Genomic DNA, 19,797 nt, shown 5'->3' with positions numbered 1-19,797 from the left:
GGTGGCTGCCCTCCACAGACAGTTTACTTCACAAAGAGCAAGTTAAGGGAGACATAAAGATAATTTCCCCACAGGGATCAATGAAGTATCAATTATTATTTTATTTATCATTCAACAGAGCCTTCAGATGACTAACTTTTAATTCATGTCTGGTACAACTTTGACAGCATCACCCATTAATAATTAGTGCACTAACACATACCGCGTACAGCTGCAACGCTTTGGCTGTCTTGTGCATGTGTACTGCCTCAGCTCAGGTGGTTTCAGGTTGACAAGGAAGGGTCAAACCAAAGCCCCAGCTAGTGAATTACTAATAAATTAAGTTGCTGTGGGTTAAGCAGTGACATACTGTACTTCAGAATCACACCGGAATGTAGCCCAACTTTCCGTGCTGGGGATGGTCTGGTTTGCTATTGGCAGAGGGTGGGAGCGCCTTTGTAAGACTCAACGGTAGCAACATTCAATTGGTGAACTTTATGGTTCCTTAAAACCATGAGGTTTCTTTGGAATAGAAGCAATGGATGCTGCTGCTGATTGTGGCAGGTCTGCCAAATTGTTTCTGCGATTCCTCAAAGTTTCTTTTACTGTTTAAAAAATGTTTGATGGATGATAAGGTACACTGCATAAAGGGAAGTAAGTGACGGCAGCGAGGTCATTTCCTCCGGAAGAGGTTCTTGATGCCTTCCTCCACGGGCTCCGGCCTCATGGTCATTGGCTGGTTCTTGAGGGCCGCCTCTCGCATGCTGTGGTAGACGTACTCGTTCTGCTGGAACATGCGCATCTCCATCTCTGTCTGCCTGCGCATGGCCTGTCGAGCAGAACGGGAATCTGGCTCAGAGACCCCCGGTTTATTGCCGCTGACGGCTTTACCCTCAGACAATCAGTTCAATGACACTTCAAGGACACCTGCATGTGCTGCTTAATGAAAAGTTGCTGATTTCTTTGCAATTTTGCAAACAAAGGTCACGATTCATTGATTGCACTCAGGCTGAAGTAAGATTGACGTGGCGGGATTTATGTATAGTGACACGGGTACGAAGATAAAAAGCAGCAACAGGAAATATGAGCAGCTCAAGTTGGTTTTACTAAAGATGGCTCTCTTGCTGATATCTGCCTTTGTGGAATGTGCTGCTTCAGACGAACAGATACAATAAATCATGGCCACTAGGTCTCCCAGTCGCTGTTTAGTCGAATGTAGCGGCATTTGTAATTCATTAATATCAGGGGCGGACTGGCAACCAAAAGTCAAAAGGAATTTGCTGCTGAAGGGTGGGTGGGGATAGTCCCCCTCAGTCCCCCTAATTGCAATCAACCAGTTGGCAACCAATGCAATAAAGAATCATCCAATAATCACCTCCTGCAATCGACCTGGAAATACAGCAAGATTGACCGACAGGTATACGGGCTGTATAATGCCGGGGTTAAGGGAGTCAAAAACCGGCCCACTGGGAACATGCTATTTAGCAGGCACTTAGCAGACACTTTAGCAGTTGAGATCCTTGCTCTAGGGCCCAATGGTGATATGATTACTCTGCTACACGCAGCATATGAACCCACCATAGGTGCAGATCTGTAGCCTGCCAAGCTGCACACTGCACACAGCCCCCCCTCACGTGTGGCTTAACTGGGCTCAGAGGTTACCTCCAGGTCCTGGGTGATGGGGTGGGTTGGCCCGTGGGTGATCATTATAATGCCGTAAGCTTTGCAGATCATACTATGTCCAACCTCGATGAGACCAGCCTGCCAGTGCGTCACCCCTGCTCTCATGGTAGCCATGCCCAGCGCTGCATTGTTGGGGTGATACAGCTTCCTGAGTGGGTATAAGACACATAACGTCGTTAAAAGGGTACATTATCGCAAAAAAAAATAAAATAAATAATAATAATAATAATAAAACAATAAAAAATAATAAAAAAATAAAATGTGCAGTAAACTTTCAATTCAGTTCTAACAGGGTCTGAATTACTCAAAGAGATGAGATCTGATGAGAGCCCCCCCCAGGCAGACAGGGTTGGGCGTACTCACATATAACCCTCCACCATCCGGCGGGAGTACGTGGCGGCCTCGTCAATGAACTGCAGGTAGGACAGCACCTCGCTGGCCGTGCTCAGCACGCGCAGCATGTACAGGTGGGTGTCGGCCAGCACCTTCTCCTGCTTCTCCAGGCACTCCCGGCAGGTCTTTACCACCTGGGAGGTGTGGGTGCCACAGGAACAATGTGAAACCCCAATCTTCAACATTTGATCGCTGAAAACGGGCCAGTATATGACAAAGCTTCGTGGCTCCTTTCCTTTCATTGCTGATTTTACTTTATTGTTAAATATGAAGATAATATTAAGTGAACAAGATATCTTTAAAGATTAAATTGATGATGAAACTTATTTTTCCCTTGTAAATGGTAAAGTAAACATGAAGGAAACAAACGCAGGACAGACAATGAATGCAGGTTGTTCTACCTCATGATAGTCCCCTTCAACACGAGCTTTTTCTATCTTCTCCAGCATCTTCAGACTATACTCTGTCACCTCCTTCACCTCCTCCTCAGATGGCTAAGAGAGGTTAATAGAGATTGTTATGGTAGCTCTAATATTCATGCACTTTCACATTGAACGCTACCAAATAGCTGCCTGATATGATGGTCCGTGTACACTAGATGGCGCCACTAAGTAAACACAATTTCTTGATAGAGGCATGAAGTACTAAAACAATTTCAGTTATGAAAAAGTTGTCATTTTCTGATCATAATCAATGTCTTGTATTGTGTAATTTAAGAAAATATGGTGTTTTTGATCTTGCACACTTAATAGAAAGAATTCTATGAAATCGTCTTTGGATGCTTTCCCCTAATTTTACTAGTAAAAAGAGCTCAGAACGATATATAATTATTTTGGGGCTCATTTATGCTTAAATTCAGCTTATAGGGTTCCTGAAAGTCAGACTGTTGGGGGGAAAACCAGACATGTGGGAGCCCTTAATAAGCCAGTAAGAGAAGGGCTCTCACTGGTTTGTGGCTGCTGGCCTGAGCTCGTTCTGGTGGTATAATGTTCTGCTTAATCTCAATGGCTCAATTTAACTGCAGTGCCTTATCAGGGCTGCATCCACTATTGCTGTTGCCTACTAATTATAGCAGGTGATGAAAGTCTCTTCTAAAGAGCAGAATGCTGCAATATTTGTCAAGAGAGTTTCCATTGGCTGCTAGAAAGACTTTCTGATCTTTCCAGTCTCCCAGCCCTCTGAGGGGTCCTTTAGTGTTACTCCAAGCCATAAAAAGTTTCACTGCTTTGTGGCCAAGTGCTCTATTTATAACCATTAACAAACTTTCTTGTACTGACTAACAGGAACGTGGCGGACAGAGGGGTGACGGAGGTGCACTCAGCTTGAGGCTGGGGACAGACGGTCACACTCAGTCTGACAGACACACGCTGTTCCACAAATGTGACTGACAGAGATAATGTTACTTTATGTGGTAAACAATCAAGCTATGCTCCTGAAGTTCATGTAATGTTGTCTGAGCTGTTTTCGAGATGGGGTGTCGCATTAGGATCCGTGAAGCGAGTTAAAGCCATATTGCTATGATGTGTCTGATAGACAGATATGTCCACATTGTTCTTGGTAACACCTGAAAGCCCCAAAGCCCCCCCCCCCCCCCCCCACCTTATTGTCATCCGCCTCCTTTACGGCCATCATGAGATCATCCTTGATGTGCTCGGTGCAGTGTTTGCAGCTGCAGTCAAAGAAGTACTGCTGCTTAAGCTGTAATTGCCGCTCGCTGGAAACGTTGAGGAAGTCCACGTAGGCCACCGTCAGCTCCTCCCCCGTGTTGATCTTCCCCAGGGCCCGCAACTCAATCCTGAGGGGGAGGATAAGGGTGATTTTGGGAAGGGATGCAAGCAAAGGGAGATGGGGCAGGATGGTCTTATGGAAATTCCATGAAGACCCAACATTTTGTACCATTGTGTGACGACGGTGCGTCTGCTGGTGACAGCTTGGTGGACCACATTAACACCTGAATGACCCGCCGCTTACAATTCCAAATATTCTGCTCAGACAGAGCAGATACAGCTCTGGAAAAAATTAACAGACCACAGCAAATTTTTTTGTTTCACTCATTTCTCAGTTTATGGGTATGCACTTGTGTAAAAATATACACTTGTTTGTGAACTGCAGCCTGGCTCTTCTCTGCTTCTCAGTGATGAAGTGCTTCTTCCTTGTTTTATGGGTCTTCAGTCCTGCTTCTAGAAGCCTGTTATGAACTGTCCTAGCAGTGCACCTCACTTACTGTTTCCCATTCTGTTTGAAGGTCACTTGAGGTCATCCTCTGATTTATGAGGCACTACCAGATAAGTTGACGGTCATCTCTGGCATTAGAGAGTTGCTGCCCTCTACCTGGCTGGTTTTTGCTTACTGCCAGTGTCTCCTACTTCATCTCGTTCTTGTGTTCTGCTGTCTGAGCCTGGAGTCAGTTTAGCCTTTCGCCAGCAGAACCAGGATTAGACTAGGATTTAAAAATGCTGATTTAAAAATTATAGAAATTGGTCTCTTAATTTTTTCCAGAGCTGTATATGATATTTATCTATCTAATAACCAGGACATAATTTGTATGCATATCCACATTCATCTTTAAAAACGATATTTGCGACAATTGATTGTGGTAACAGTATAAATCCGTACTTATTTTATGTTAATTTGCGCGGATATGAAAACAAAATGTAAGGCATTTTAATCTTTATATGCTAACTCGACTTCATTTGCGGTATACAGGTTAAAATGCAGGGTATTCTCTTGTTATATCACATAAGATAAGTACGCATTTACACTGTTACCAGAATCGATTGTTGCACATATCGTTTTTAAAGGTGAATGCCTACTTGCATTCATGTTATGCCCATCCCTGCTAATAACCCGTGTCTCAACACCCTCCTGTGTACATTCCTAGCATCTACACTAATTCCTGTGCTAAGTTTTCCTGCTGTCATCTAAGCCCTGTCTCTCCTCAGGGTCACACCCATGCCACATTAGTCGCTTTAGTGTGAGTTATCAGAAGAGCTGTATCAGTTAATTCCATTGGCTGGGGGGTGTGTTTTGGCTCAAACCATAAGACAAGAAGGAGCTACCAGTAAGAGCACAGACCCAGTTGGCTTGGTTATCGCTACCAACAAGCTCCACAGACAAGCAAAGATTTGGGGAGCGAGAGAGAGAGAGTTATCAAAGGCAGAATGATCAAATAGCTACACACAAAAACAGGTAGAATGAAAATTGAGAGACATAGGGCAAGAAGTATTTGCTGGCTGGCAAATCAGTGGGAAACAGCATGCAGACATACAAAGGTGAGGCAACTGGAGACAGCGATGGCGGGACAGACAAAATGGTGGACAGGCAGACAAATAGACAGGACAAGCAGCTGCCTTTGGACACGGTGGGACAGGTGGATTGACGAGACAGATGGGCTTGACTGCTCTGTGGAGGAACACCTGAAATACCCAAGTCCTTGATTAAAATGAATGGTACTCTGTAAAACAGCAGCTAGGACTGTTTGTTTACCCTTAAATGGAACTGATGAGTGTGGAATGTCACTAAGGACTATATCATAAAATAGCTCTCCTAAATCATCAAGTACCCACCACACCTGTTACAGACATCCCACCTTAGGCATATTGATTTTAGGGAGGAATTGAGTATTATGGTACTGCCCATACCACGCTAATACCCCCCATTTAATGAATATACCCCCCACCTCGCCCTGAATAGTACCTGAATAGCAGTGCTTTTAAAAACACCTTTCAAATTTCATATACCAAGGTATAATGTTTGAATGGTGAGATGGTATTTAAGAATTAGAAACCGCCCAGCCAGGGCATAGGAGCTGCTGGTAGACAAGGTGGGAGAGAGCAGGACGAGGCGATGACCGTAACATTTGCTAACCATTTGTTGACCGAGTGGGACATGGTTGCAGTGGTGAAACTTCTTGCCAGGTCATTTTACTGCTGTCGAATAGCAGAACAACAGATTTCTGGGACAATATACATCATTTGTGGGCGTCACGGAGCCGCCCTCGATTTGTGAGAGACTTCCGGAACTTCTGCGAGAAGTGGAATGTCTGCTGTTAGCACTAGCAGCTAAAAGCTGCCAAAGGCTGTTTTTATTTATCACATACTGTATTGTTAAGCTTCTGCTGGGTTTAGCTGAAATATCTGGAGTGGTTGTTCTGAACACCTCATCCAACACACTTATTCTATTCCACCATCAGCAAACTTGATTCAATTATCCTCTCCTGGACCCTTAATTTTGACCCTCTGACTATTTGTTCTTCATTTTAAGGTGTTCTTGTGACAGAGAAGATTCTCAAATGAGAAACTTACAAATTAAAGAAAAACACGGAACAGAAACAATGTTTAAAACAGAAAAGTGACTGTGATTACAGTCAGCTGATATCAGCATGATTAGGTTATGTTTGGGGGTGTGAGAGGTAGCAGACTAAGTAGGTGGGAACATTTGTGTGTGTGTGTGGGGGGGGGGGGTCACGCCAAACAGACCCACCTCCTTTGAGTATGAAATAGAGTGTTCACAGCTGTCTGACTGAAAGACAAAACAAAAGCGAACTGATTTATAGACAGCTAATAGTTCAGCATGGATCCTACACAAGCTCTCCTCTCCCTGTCACACACTCATACACCCGCCAAACTCAACACACTCCCATCATATTGCTCATTACCCCCCCCCCAAGTGCTCACTGCTCTCTCTCACACACTGGTGCTACAAAAGCCGTCAATTGCTCCTCCAACCATGAAGCGGGACTGGACAGGAAGCGAGGCAGGGCTACTCACTTCCCATTGTTGAGGATGACGGTGCAGTTGGGCCAACAGTCGTGGTTGATCAGGCACAGGTTTGGGAAGAGCCCCACCCCTACTGCGTTGAGCCCCCGGTGGTCACTCATTGAAAAGCCATTACAGTTAATCTGTAACACAAGTTAATGCAGGAGGAGTGGTGCAAATTGTACATCAGCTACAGGAAAAATGATTAACACAAAGAAAAAGAAAATTGATTCATAAGAGCTAAGAAATTAGACATCAACGCTGAATCGCCGAAAAGCACTGTGTATGTTTGTGAAGATAAAAGGGTGGTGAGTAACCTGAAAGATTAAATATGACATAAATTTCGCTAAAACCTCATGAACATTTTAAACGTTTAAAAGACACAAAAGTATATATAAGCTGAAAGGACTGAAGATACAGACCAACCCGAGGACATGTGAGACGTCCTCCACTTTGTGAGGTTTGCTGTAGCGAGGCCAGTAGTCCAGGAAGGTAAGAACATCCACCTTGAGGTCCTTCAGGTCTTCGGGGAGCAGGTCAGACACGTGATTCTCCAGATCATCGATGGAGATGAGCTGGGTGTCTGACACAATCCCTCCCTCCTTGTCAACACGCCACAGGATACGAGCCGCAAGCCTTGGCAGTAATACATGGTGATTTAATACACCAGCCTCTATCTACACCTATTCCCATTCTTTTATCCCAGTTCTGTTGTTATTGTTTTCTAATTTGTCATTTTGACAGATCTACAATTATTACAATAACAACATGTGCCATTTCACCAAATTATAGAACCAATTACAGTGACTAAATACCTTTCTCAAGACTATTAAAAGCAATGCCACTCCTGGTATCTGAATGAGTCCACGGTCTTAATGGACGTAGCTCACCGCTCCATTCCCACTGTTTTCCCCTTCCATCTCTGTTCCCTGCATAAACCTGGCCCCTCCTGGCAAGTCCCTCCCTCTGCTATCGCCCTTACCGGATGTTTTCGTTGGGCACCTTGCCGTAGGCCTTGATGGCGGCACACTCCAGCTTGTGCTCCTCCCAGGCCTGGCGCTGGCACGTGCGGTTGCAGTACTGTGCGAATTTGCACTGGCCGCACCGGTGCAGCTTGGACTGCCGCCGGAAGCAGCTGTGACATACATGTTCAGCCATGCTGATCAAAGGAGAGAGGGAGAGGAAGAGGGCCTGTAATCTGCTGCCGGGATGAAGAGCCCATGAAGTGGCCTGTCTGCTCACATCCCAATAACTCGGCAGTAACGTCTCCTCTGAGAACCCCTCATTGCCACGGCTAGCAAGTGAGAAATGATAAGCGCAGGATAAGCATTCTGTGTGGCCCTTCGGCTGAGATGCTAAGTACAACCAAGCAGGCAATCAAAAAACTTTTACATTTAATTATTTAGCGGTCAGTTTCATCCAAAGCGACGTGCAAGTCAGAGGACAGGTTGAGACAACCCCTACAGCAAATGGGATTAAACGATAACTGAAGTTTTAAGATGTGAGGGTGGGACACTTCCAAGAATTCTTTGGCAGATATATACCGACCCAACAAAAATGGAAGAACCAAAGGCCTCTAAGCTCCTTTGGCATTTTAGCCTTTGTCATTTTCTATGTTCTGCTTTTCTTGATGTGAAGACCAACACCATCCAGGTCTCTTCGCTTCAGTGGATAAAAAATAACAAAACACTTTCACTTAGAGAAGGCTGCTTACTCAATAGGGAACATTTCCCATTGTCAGGCAGATGAAACCTTAGTGAACCATTGTTGTTACCAATAGTCCCAGGAAGGACAATAAAGCTTTTTTTTGAGGAGGGGGGAGATTCCTCGACTGCTTGTGGACAGATGTGTCACTCTGCCATTTGGCACATAGTATCACTACACACGTCACTTGATCCCCAACCTAAAAATAGGGCAGAGCTGGTGTAGACGTGATTCAGAGCAGCAAACTTCAGATACTCCTGTCTTCCTGGCAGACGCGAGGCCATTGTCAGGTGGGGTTGCATGTACAATGTATTACAGTGTTAAACTGGGGGGGGGGAATAAGAATTAAATCCTTCAACATCCGTACGTTTCCCTATTCTCTGTCTCAGATTTATGTGCCACAAGTTGCATGGACATGCAAGGCTAATCAAAAACTGTTACAGAGACCTATATGAGGCATTACTTATCTCACCTGCAGCACAGACAATGTCCAGTGCTAGCGTTTCACGGTACAAGATAGCAGGTGGCGCTCTGCAGATACATACATGTCCTGTGACATGAATTTCCATGCAGTACCATGAAACGCATCGGACCCTATCTCTGCAGACATTAAAAACGAATCGTTAATTAACCACTGAAATAAATTTTAGAAAGGAATGGATCGGTTATGGACAGCACCCAATCCTGCGGTAATCTTTGTGCTGTCTGTGTTGCGTTTCTGAGCGGGTAACTATATCGAATCCTAATCAGTTTGCTTAAAGCAGCTCTTTCCTTTACCTCACTTGTGAATCAATATTAACCTAATAAAAATTGAAAATGATATTGCATTAGAGAAAAGTAATCAGGTCGTGATGGCACAGGGCCCTAACTGGTTCTGATATACTCCATGTGATGTCACTGAGACACTACACCAGTGTTTCTCAACCCAGTCCTCGCTAAGTCCCAGAAGGTCCTCGAGGGAGCAAAAACGTTCACCCTTTTGGGGTCCATGTGAACCAAATTGAGAAACGCTCTACTACAGGATACCATATCTGCATCTCAATAACACACATAAAGGTTCTAGAAGAATCTCACGCAGCATATGTTTACAAGATAGCAAAGATTAATTCACATATGCTGCATGGGACATAAGAGTCTGGGACTAAAATATAAAAGAGTTTGCTCATTGTACTGAGCCAAGTAATTAGATTCAGGGCAGCCAGTTTTAGATTTTGTCAAGCTAGAGCAATAGGATGCTTTGAAAGAAGCAGAGAACTCCATAGGATTTCGGCAAAGATTCCGTGCGACTGCATGCAAGCAGAAGTCTGTAAGGAAGAGATGACTCTCACACGGAAGCCATCTCTTCAGGTTCACCATGCCTTCCTAAGAGCTCCACCTTCCATGCTCAAGGTTAGAGAGCCTCACCTGTCAAAGACGACGGCAGCGAAGCTTGGCTCGGCGAAGAGGACGTCTCCGGCCCACACCTCCTTGGTGGTTCTAAGACCCCGGCCTTTCCCAGGCACGTCAAACACGTCCACGCTTTCCATGCTGTCCTGACTCTTGTGTGTAAGGGAGAGATTAGTGGACACGTTTATAGTACACTACTGCCGACTGACTCCAAGTCACACTCTCTAAACCACTGCACCTGCTTGTTCCACTCCCATACCGCCCACTGCCTAAAATAGAGCCCTGACTCCAGCCATACCATCTCATGGGCTAAAACGGGGGACGCACGGTCTAGGGGTTTATCTAGCTAGAGATTACTGGACACTTCAATAGAAGCAGTTCCTTCCACTTCTAATGTTTTTCGGAAAGTTTAATCTGGCCCACGCCAACGCACTCCCCTCCCTTCGGGAGAAGTTGGGTTATCCCAGGGGTATTTTTATCCAACAGCTGTGTCTGTCTGTCAGTGGCAGCTGAGCGACAGCTGATGGGACCTGCTCACTCTCTGGTCTTTTGCATATCATTCATTCAAGTTCTCGCACACTCTCCTTCTCGCATGTTCTCTCTCTCCCTTCATCTGGAAATGTTTCCTCCCCCTGTACTTGTTTCGTCTTCATTTTTTTCCCCCAGTCCTTCGTCATCCATTGTAAGGCCAATAATTTCCATATAAAGGCAGATCCTGTAGCTCAGTAAGTACCAATATTGTGGTGAAAATGCAAAGGTTGTGCGTTAAAATCCCAGGAAGCACATATTACAAAAAATAAAATTGGAACCTTTCCTTCTACTCTAAGTTACTTTAAATGAAGGTGACAAAGAAATATAATAATGTCTAAGCATTAAGTCATTAAAAACTCAAGTTCAGTGCCTGGAAGAAAAGGACTGGTGACCGTTTCACTGGAAGTTCCTAGAAGCAGCAGTTAAAACTGTCTGTAGACTGATAGTGTCGCATTCCCCCAAAACAAATTTACAAATTCATTATCTGTAATAATGAATCTTATCTTACCACAACAGATATGGAACAAGATGACCAGTATATACATAAAATTGGCTTAACTTACCACAACTTAAACACACAGAATACACATCCCCTTTTAATAATGACATCTGGGCAGCATTTTTCCTCAATGACCTGAACATTGTAAAGAACTGTAAACATCTGTATCAGAATGACACAATGTACTGGTCGGGGCATAAGGAGTTGCTCCATAAACAACATAAGTGATCGCCTAGGACACCGTTTAATCAGGGAGCAGAAAAGAGCAAAAAAAAAAATCAAATACCTGTGTTTTTTTTCCATGACATTAGAATTATTTACCCTCTAATATCTATAACATCTATTGGTGAGATAACCACCCACAGCCCCCATTAAACATGGGAATAATGTCTCATTCCTCAGTTATTGAATTAGCAATAAAAATTACAGTAAATGGTCAAAAGAATCTGGGCTGCTGGGCAGAAACACTGAAATGAAAAGGAAAAAGGAATGAAAACAAATCAGCGTCATTTTGTTACTGCAGTCAGTTAGTTGGAATCTTTTAAACTAAAAGAACCAAACTAACTAGTTTGAAAATTTCCGAAATTTCCTTGTGAAACAGATGATAGCTAGTTAGCAGCCAGATACCTCGTGCTAATGAAATGTTTTTAATATACATGAACTGTTACTTTGAATTATGAAGTTCGTTATATCACTATGCATTGTATAAATATATAAATCGATGTATATGGAGAAATGTATAGAGCATAAATACAAAAATGCTTTTAAGCACTATCAATAATGCCACCTTTTCAGCAACTGAAGTCAGCAAATTTTACAACTTAACATTCTACACCTTAAGGCCCAGGTGAGGATAATCCCTCTGTTTTTAATAAAAATATAAAATGGCACACACACTCAATACACCGGTGTCAGAAGCAGGACACGTATATCTTTTGCCAGCATTCGACATTATTTTAATTTACACTGCAGCTAAGAAATATTTTTTAAATGAGTAGAGGACCATCTGACTTTTGCAAAGAGAACCATCTCATGTTACATTTCAAATTCACTTTATTCTACATTCCCAAGCTGACCATTGGATGCTTTAGCTTTGATTTATATTTTTCATTTATTCAATAGATTTCGCCCTTTTTAGTCCTACTTGTTGTATTTAATAATTTTGTTTTTATATTTTGGTGGTGTTTTAAATAAATCAACAGGTTAAGAAGAATTTTGCATAGGAATGTTTGTAGGTTTATTTATATTGTTGTGTTTGGGGCAAGAACTGTGTCTGTATCTTGGGTGCGAGAACAGCCTGGGATGGCCTTGCGTTTGTGACAGACACTCGCTGGAAATGCAGATACAGCATGTATGTTCACTTGTGTATCACTTTGGACAAAATGTGTAAATGTGTAAAATATCTCAACGTGAACCTATATAAGTAAATACCACAATTTTTCGGGGAAAAAAAGAAAACAATCTATGGGATTAATCTCCTGGGCACTTTATTTTCAGAAAATGTTTAATATATCAGCCTACATATGTTGCATCTCTTTGCAGAAGCTGAGCTGGGCATCTGGGTCGAAGTCTACACTGAGAACACATTTTAGGCCGTGAAGACTGGTCGATGTGTCTATCTAGATGTTAAGAAGTGGGTTCCAGAAGGAGCCTCATGACATGTAGCAGGCCAGCAGCTGTATCTGGAAGTAGAGAGACAAACACAGTGACCGACTCGGGTGTACAGATCAACATTCACCATGTCTCTGAAGGCCAGCAGGCCGGGTGGTCCTCTGGCAGCAAACCCTTAAGGTAACATCAGAAGGTGGGAACAGCTGGGGCCACAGGCGACCGCGAGGCAGGAGGCGGAGGTGACACCAAAGGGGCGAGGAGGAAGGCGGAGGAACCGCCAGCGGAGATGAGGAGGAAGACGATTTGTTGGAAATTGGCCCACTTTGGCATTACAGTGTCAAAGCAGTTGGCAGAAAAAAGAAATTAAGAGGGTCATAATGGAGAAGCTTGTAGATCTGCACCTATTAGGTCCTTCAACTGACCCTGCACTGGTCACTGGACTGCGCACTCCTCACTCCTGCTGAGGCGGCTCAGGGAGAGCCTAGACTGCCATGTCCAGAGCTAAATGCTACCCTACCTCGGTTTGATCCACTGTCTTCTCAGTTATCTGGGTCTAGGGATGAGACCCATGTGAAAGCATGTGTAGTACACTATATTGGCAAAAGTATTGGGACATCAGCCTTTACACACACATGAAATTTAATGACATCCCATTCTTGATACATAGGCTTTAATATGGAGTTGGCCCACCCTTTGCAGCTATAACAGCTTCAACTCTTCTGGGAAGGTTGTACACAAGGTGTAGGAGTGTGTTTATGGGAATTTTTGACCATTCTTCCTGGAGAGCATTTGTGAGGTCAGGCACTGATGTTGGATGTGAAGGCCTGGCTCGCAGTCTTCACTCTAGTTCATCCCAAAGGTATTCTATCGGGTTGAAGTCAGCGCTCTCTGCAGACCAGTCAAGTTCCTCCACACCAGACTCATTCATCCATGTCCTTATGGACCTTGCTTTGTGCACTGGTGTGCAGTCATGTTGGAACAAGAAAGGTACATCCCCAAACTGTCCCCACAAATTTGGGTGCATAGAATTGTCCAAAATGGCTTTGAATGATGCAGCATTAAGCCCAACCCCTGAAAAACAACCCCACCACCAAATTTTATATTTGGCACAATGGAGTCAGACAAGTACTGTTCTCCTGGCAACCACCAAACCCAGACTCATTCATTGGATTGCCAGACAGAGAATTGTGATTCATTACTCCAGAGAACACATCTCCACTGCTCTAGGATCCAGTGGCAGCATGCTTCACACCACTGCATCCAACGCTTTGCATTACACTTGGTAGTGTAAGGCTTGGATGCAGCTGCTCAGTCATGGAAACCCATTTCATGAAGTTCACTGCGCATTGTTGTTGAACTAATCTGAAGGCCACACGAAGTTTGGAGGTCTGTAGCTACTGACTCTGCAGACAGTTGGCGACTTACTGCACATAGTGTGCTCAGCATGAGTTGTCACTCCTCTGTTATTTTATTTGCTGTTGCTGTTGTTCCCAGTTGCTTCCACTTATAATACTACTAACAGTTGACCATGGAGTAGTGAGGAAATTTCACAAATGGACGTATTGCACAGGTGGCATCCTAACACGGTACCATGCTTGAATTCACTGAGCTCCTGAGAGTGACCCATTCTTTCGCAAATGTTTCTAGAGGCAGTCTGCATGACTAGATGCTTCATTCTTGATTCTGCTGGCTGAAGGCTACACTGAGCTGCAGGTTGCTTCCAGGTTCAAAATTTCTAAGACCACAGTACAAAAGAACAAACTGAAACAGGAGATCCTGAGAACAGCCGACAACTAGACAGGTAGAGGGCAGAAACGACTTTCTAAAACCAGAGATGACTGTCAACTTACCCAGCAGTACCTCATGAATCAGAGGATGATATCAAGTGACCTTCAGGAATAATGGGAAACATTAAGCAGTGTGAAGTTCATATCAGGGTTCTAGAAGCGGGAATCAAGTCCTATAAAGCAAGGCAGAAGCCCTTCAAGGAGGAATGGATTGAAAACGTATATTTTACACCAGAACATGTTCAAATTTAACAGTCAGTCCCTTATATGCCTTGTCCATGAAGAAAGTGCAGATCTTTAAAGTCCCAAAGCCACAATACTGAGGAACATGATTTGCTGTTGTCATGGTAATGTGATATGTTGCAATATGCTCTCCTTTTCCTATTTATACTATTTTGAGCCCTTGCAGCCTCTCGCACTCATTCCCTTACCAGGTGATGTCAATTAAGTCTGTGAGAATTAGAATTTAGAATTTGGTTATCAGTGATCATTGTTGACACACCACAGCACACAGTGCACAACAACAAAATGTGTCCTCTGCATTTAACCCGTATGTGACATTGTGACATAGCAGGGGCAGCAAATTCAGCGCCCGGGGAGCAGTGCTTGGGGGCGGCATCTTGCTCAGGGTACCTCATTGGTGCGTTGCACTTGCTTCACTGCCTGTATTTCCACCAGTGTTCTAATAATAACACATTTTATTCAGGCTAAATATGCACTTACTACCCAGATAAATTTAATGAATGATTAGGTGCATAAATAATACAAAAGCCACAGGTCAGATAATGTCACAACAAACACAACTCAGCTTCTCAGTATTGTATTACGGCAGCAGCATCATGGTTGCGAAATATTGATTCTCAGAGTCCCTGAAAGTCAGAAGTTTCAATAACTGTTATAGCCTCGTTATCAGGTTAACTTTGGGTTGTCATTAACCTTACAAGGAGCTCTTTGAAGAATAGGTTGATAATTTTGCTGTCGATTGTGATGTCGCTTTTCAATCCAGTTTGGAATGCAGCTTACTTTGCATGTTAAGGGGAGCAGAAATATATTATTTAGACCAAGATATTAATATTTTCTGGTATTCATGGTAATATAAATAATTGTATCGTCATTAACGTCTAGGTTAGAGTAAATATGATGTTGAAGTAGATAGATTTCAGGTCCAGAGAGTACAAATCCAGACCATGATTTTGTTTCAACCAACCAGTTCAGTACTCTGTGACTGTGACTCTTTATACTCAAGTGGTTGGTTCAAACAAAATCTTGGTCTGGATTTATACTCTCTGGACTTGAAATCTCCACCTCTATATATTATACATTGTATTTGCTTTGCATTTTCTTATATTTAAATATTTGCATTCAATTATGTATTCAGTTGTGTAGCTTTTAGGTGTTAGTCATTTAAAAATGTCTAAAGATAAAATATTTATTTTAATATATATTTAAATGAGGAAAATGCTACTAAAACTCTGGCTTCGTTTTGTGGATGAACCTTTTACAGATGTGTATTATGTAATGTATTGTTTATAATTTAACTGCTTCATGTTAAATCGTACATTAACATTACTTTTCCTTTAGTTATTCTTCGTTGAGCATCGTGTATTTAATGGTAGCATGTTGTTCTATGTCTTAAGTAGGAAAGTATAACAAATTTCAATAAAGCATGTGCGTGCTCACTCCTCCCGCCCGTATGGTGGCGGTAAGAAGAAACAATGGTAAGATAATAAACCACGTGATAGGGGTGACCCGGTAATTGTTTTACGTGTTGGCATCACGTGTCACGAGTTTGACGTAACAGCAATGGAGGTACTGGTGTATGTGGTAGTCGCGGTAGCTTTAGTTCTGTTGATTTTACTTGCGATTAAAGTACGAGGAAAGCAGGAGGCGGGTGAGTGGAGATTTATGAGCTCTAGACGAATAAACCAGGATTATCAGAAGACTAAGAATTGGTTACGTAATACATACCTAGAAGTGATGTCAGCTTATCGCCACAGGAGAAGAGAGATGTTTCTATTCACGTTGTTTAAATGAGTCTTAATATGTGTTGGACATCTGCGTTTGGTGGTTACAGCCCGCTAGTTTGTAATGGCAGTAGCTGCTGCTTATGTATGAATTAAAATCAAGGACGCCGACTTACAAATCGTTATGAAAATTGCTAACTGAAACATGTACAGATAGCCTTTAATGTGCAATGCTCCGTTATTTGGATCCATCATTACATCATTGCACATAGAATTTTTAAGGATTAAGAATAATAATTAAGATTTGTATACACTTAAATGCAAAGATTTATGTTCAACAGTCAAAAATTGACGCTCAAACTGGTATGAAATGTACTAGATATTATTTTTAAGTTATTTTTGATAGTATAAGTCAGTAGCACAAAGAGTTTGAATGCAAAATATTTGTACTGGTGTTACTAAGTTCTTTAAAAGCTGAATTGAATCTGATTTTTATTAAGTGGCCTAGAAACAGGATTTATGTTGGAGCCGTTTTTACATGAGAGGTTAACGGTTTAATACAAAAGCGACCCAGCACTTACATTCGCCTTATTTTACGTAGTACTATTTTTATTTTAATTTTGGTCAAGATAAGTCCCTCACATCTAAATAAACAGTTAAAATTAACAAAGTTTTTGGTTAGGAGTCTTTTGTCTATGATAAGGTTGTGTGCCTGGCAGAGTGTCGTCACCATTGGCATTGAACTATGCCCTTAATTCCAGTTGTTCCAGGGACACTGTCTGTACCTGGTCCTTGATCTCCACTTCTATGTTGCTTTGGACGGAAGCGCCTGCTAATTGTATAAATGTCAATATCTTAAAATAATGTTTAGAAAATAGAGTCTAAATACACTTAAAATTGCTTCCTTACTCTTTCTCAGTTGGTCGGGTTCAGGAAGATGCGGTCGGTCGAGTGGCAGGGCCCCACCCAGTGGTGGATGAGCGAGGTGCAGGCATGCCCCGACGCAGAAACCTTAACAGCAGGATGACTGCCCAAAGACAGAGGCAGCCTCAGCGGGACGCATCTGATAGCGGTAATTGTTCCTGGACCAGATCTGTGAGGTCTTTGAGTATCATTCAGGGGACAACTGAGGGTGTGAGCCATGCTCTCTGTATGTCTGTTTCTTCATGTCCCTGTAGAGGACAGCAGTGTGGAGGAGGGTGTGGGCCCACAGTTTCAACCAGGAAAGATAGGATCCAAGAAGAAGAGAAAACTAGAGGACAAACAAGCCAAGAAAGCCCAGAGGGAGGTAGGACCCAAAACAGACAAGTATAAGACAGAACCGTTAACTCCAGTTACGTGTGTAAACTGCACAGGAGTGCAGGACAGCCTGCAGGATTGGTGGGTTTCATGGTCGTGTACCCTGTAAGGTAGCAGTGTTCTGTGGTCTTCAGCTCAGTCAGTAGTGTCTGCAAGGTGTGCATTGAGGTTTTACTTTTATTGGACGGTAACACACCAGACATGTCATCAGTAAACCTAGTCATCGTTTCCACCTTGCACTGTCACACCAAAACATAATTTGCATGTGGGTCCCGCAAATTCAGACTTCAGACTGCGGAATGGACGATTCGATTGTCCTTTAGCCCACCTTGTTTGTTGGCTTTTTCTTCCAGTAGTTGGATGTTTCTTTTTGTCTATCATCTCAGTGTTAAACCTGGATTTTCTAGAATCTGAGTTTGAAACATTGCAAAAGATATAACTGCTGAAATATCCCAGCCCCTACATGTATTGCGGGTGAATGCATAGCTGTGTTTGAGGGACGTCAGCGCGCATAATCTTAGGCCCTGTGCTGCAGGCAGAGCAGGAGGAGAGGGAGGAGAGGCGGCGGCTGCAGGAGCTGAGAGACCAGGAGAAGCGGAAGGAGGAGGAAAAGGAGCGGCTGCTGGAGCAGCGGCAGGTATTTGGCGGCTCACGCCTGCATGTAGTGAATACACAGACGTGCACGTCGGCACACACCAAACCTGACGGTGCACGTGCTTTCTGACGCTCCTCTCTCCAGGAGGAAGAGCTGCGCCGGGCGAAGGAGGAGAAGGAGCGGAAGGAGGAAGAGGAGTACTTACGACTGAAGGATTCGTTTGTGATTGAGGAGCAGGGAATTGCTGAGCAACTCGATGAGCAGGAGGTGAGGAAACCGTGAATGAGAGAAGAACGTGTATGAACCTTTGGGAGTGTAGTACTGAGTCCCCTTTACCTGTCTACGTGTGACTAGGGTGTAGAAGTATGTTGTCAGTGTTTGTGAGGAGTACATGTGTATGGACTGATTTCTTTGACATACTTTTTTTTTTTTGTCTTAGTCTTCGTCAAATGACAGTTGTTTTTTTTATGTTACTTCCTTTTTTTTCCCCCAGTCTCGAAATTTGCTGCAGGAGTTCATCCAGTACATCAAGGTAAGACCATGGAGATGACCAAAGGAGAAGTTGTAAGAGAGCTCACTGGAAATCTGGTGTTATTCTTCGACTCTTACCAGGTCATCCTGGAATTTGGTTGGGTGCTGATAGCACACATTAGTGGTACTCCAAAGAACTACTACATTAGTAAATGGTTTGTTGTGACCTATTCTGTTTCCTCTACCCAGGACTCCAAGGTGGTTCTGCTGGAGGACCTGGCCTCACACTTTGAGATGCGCACCCAGGTCAGTTCAGCCAGCTTGCGCTGTATGCGCTCAACCCACGTTACCTGAGATCTTTTTCGAGCTGGTGACAACTTTGAAGACATTTTTTTAAATGTTGAACCTTGCAGGATGCCATCTCTAGACTGCAGGACCTCATTGCCGACGGCTCCCTCACAGGTGAGACCAAAAACTGTAGCCGCTATTTAAAAATGCCGGTGCTGGCATCGCATGACAGCTTCACTACGTCTTTATGAAAGCTAGTTTCAGGTGATTCAGCGTCTGCCTGTGATCCATGCTGCAAATATTCTCCTAATCTGCATGTCTCTGTTCAACTCCCCTACTCGCTCGCTGTCGTTCTGTTCCCCCATACTGTCATCTCTTGATTCCTGTTTTCTCTCTCCCTCCATCTCCTAGGAGTGATAGACGACAGGGGCAAGTTTATTTTCATCACGCCAGAGGAGCTGAGTTCTGTGGCCCAATTCATCAAACAGAGAGGCAGAGTGTCCATTACTGAACTGGCCCAGGCTAGCAACTCCCTCATCAACTTGACCCCAGTGATCCACAACACAGCCTGAGGGGGGGCTGCCCCATATGTGGGCATGCGTGCATGCACAGCTTAAAAGAATTGTATAATAAAGTTAAGCCTTTAATGTTTCTGTCATTTCTGATGCGACTCCTAAGAGGCAGTGTGGCATGCTGGTAAAACCTGAATTTTACATGGTTAGTGTGGGTGAATGAATGCGTAACTTCCTGTAGGAGCTGGAATCTGCTCCCACATGTTGCTCACCGGGTACCTGGATTCCAAGCTGAATTGCACTAGTGTGATGTCAAGGCTTCCTGTAAGCACACATCA

General features: G+C 43.5%; 2 protein-coding genes across 3 annotated transcripts; one reads left to right on the top strand and one right to left on the bottom strand.

Annotated features, from left to right (window-relative positions):
- Positions 1–77: 77 nt before the first annotated feature.
- Positions 78–10,325, bottom strand: smyd1b (SET and MYND domain containing 1b). 2 transcript variants are annotated; one of them, XM_049003065.1, is made up of 10 exons: positions 9,921–10,325; positions 7,795–7,971; positions 7,235–7,448; positions 6,825–6,955; positions 6,538–6,576; positions 3,655–3,850; positions 2,457–2,549; positions 2,026–2,189; positions 1,642–1,810; positions 78–808 (listed from the first exon to the last, which is right to left on the bottom strand). In XM_049003065.1, the coding sequence occupies exons 1-10, from the start codon at positions 10,040–10,042 to the stop codon at positions 653–655; spliced, it is 1,461 nt and encodes a 486-aa protein (XP_048859022.1). In that variant the 5' UTR covers positions 10,043–10,325; the 3' UTR covers positions 78–652. The 2 variants fall into 2 exon arrangements, with proteins under 2 accessions (XP_048859022.1, XP_048859031.1); XM_049003074.1 differs by lacking the exon at positions 6,538–6,576.
- A 5,779-nt stretch (positions 10,326–16,104) lies between these two features.
- Positions 16,105–19,594, top strand: LOC125723343 (DDRGK domain-containing protein 1-like). The gene is made up of 9 exons (XM_048999845.1): positions 16,105–16,221; positions 17,214–17,366; positions 17,473–17,582; positions 18,129–18,230; positions 18,333–18,455; positions 18,682–18,720; positions 18,909–18,965; positions 19,073–19,121; positions 19,359–19,594. The coding sequence occupies exons 1-9, from the start codon at positions 16,134–16,136 to the stop codon at positions 19,517–19,519; spliced, it is 882 nt and encodes a 293-aa protein (XP_048855802.1). The 5' UTR covers positions 16,105–16,133; the 3' UTR covers positions 19,520–19,594.
- Positions 19,595–19,797: the final 203 nt, after the last annotated feature.

The sequence above is a fragment of the Brienomyrus brachyistius genome, chromosome 2, assembly GCF_023856365.1.
Source record: "Brienomyrus brachyistius isolate T26 chromosome 2, BBRACH_0.4, whole genome shotgun sequence".
Classification (NCBI taxonomy): domain Eukaryota; kingdom Metazoa; phylum Chordata; class Actinopteri; order Osteoglossiformes; family Mormyridae; genus Brienomyrus; species Brienomyrus brachyistius.
The sequence above is the reverse complement of the archived record's forward strand: the minus strand, read 5'-3'. Positions and strand labels throughout refer to the sequence as shown.

Coding starts and splice junctions, on each gene's coding strand:
- smyd1b (XM_049003065.1), bottom strand. CDS start 10,042: ATGGAAAGCGTGGACGTGTTTGACGTGCCTGGGAAAGGCCGGGGTCTT. Junction 7,449..7,794: donor GTGCCCAACGAAAACATCCG/GTAAGGGCGATA, acceptor ATTACTGCCAAG/GCTTGCGGCTCGTATCCTGT. Junction 2,550..3,654: donor AGGAGGCGGATGACAATAAG/GTGGGGGGGGGG, acceptor AACCTCTCTTAG/CCATCTGAGGAGGAGGTGAA.
- LOC125723343 (XM_048999845.1), top strand. CDS start 16,134: ATGGAGGTACTGGTGTATGTGGTAGTCGCGGTAGCTTTAGTTCTGTTG. Junction 16,222..17,213: donor ACGAGGAAAGCAGGAGGCGG/GTGAGTGGAGAT, acceptor ACTCTTTCTCAG/TTGGTCGGGTTCAGGAAGAT. Junction 18,721..18,908: donor AGTTCATCCAGTACATCAAG/GTAAGACCATGG, acceptor TCCTCTACCCAG/GACTCCAAGGTGGTTCTGCT.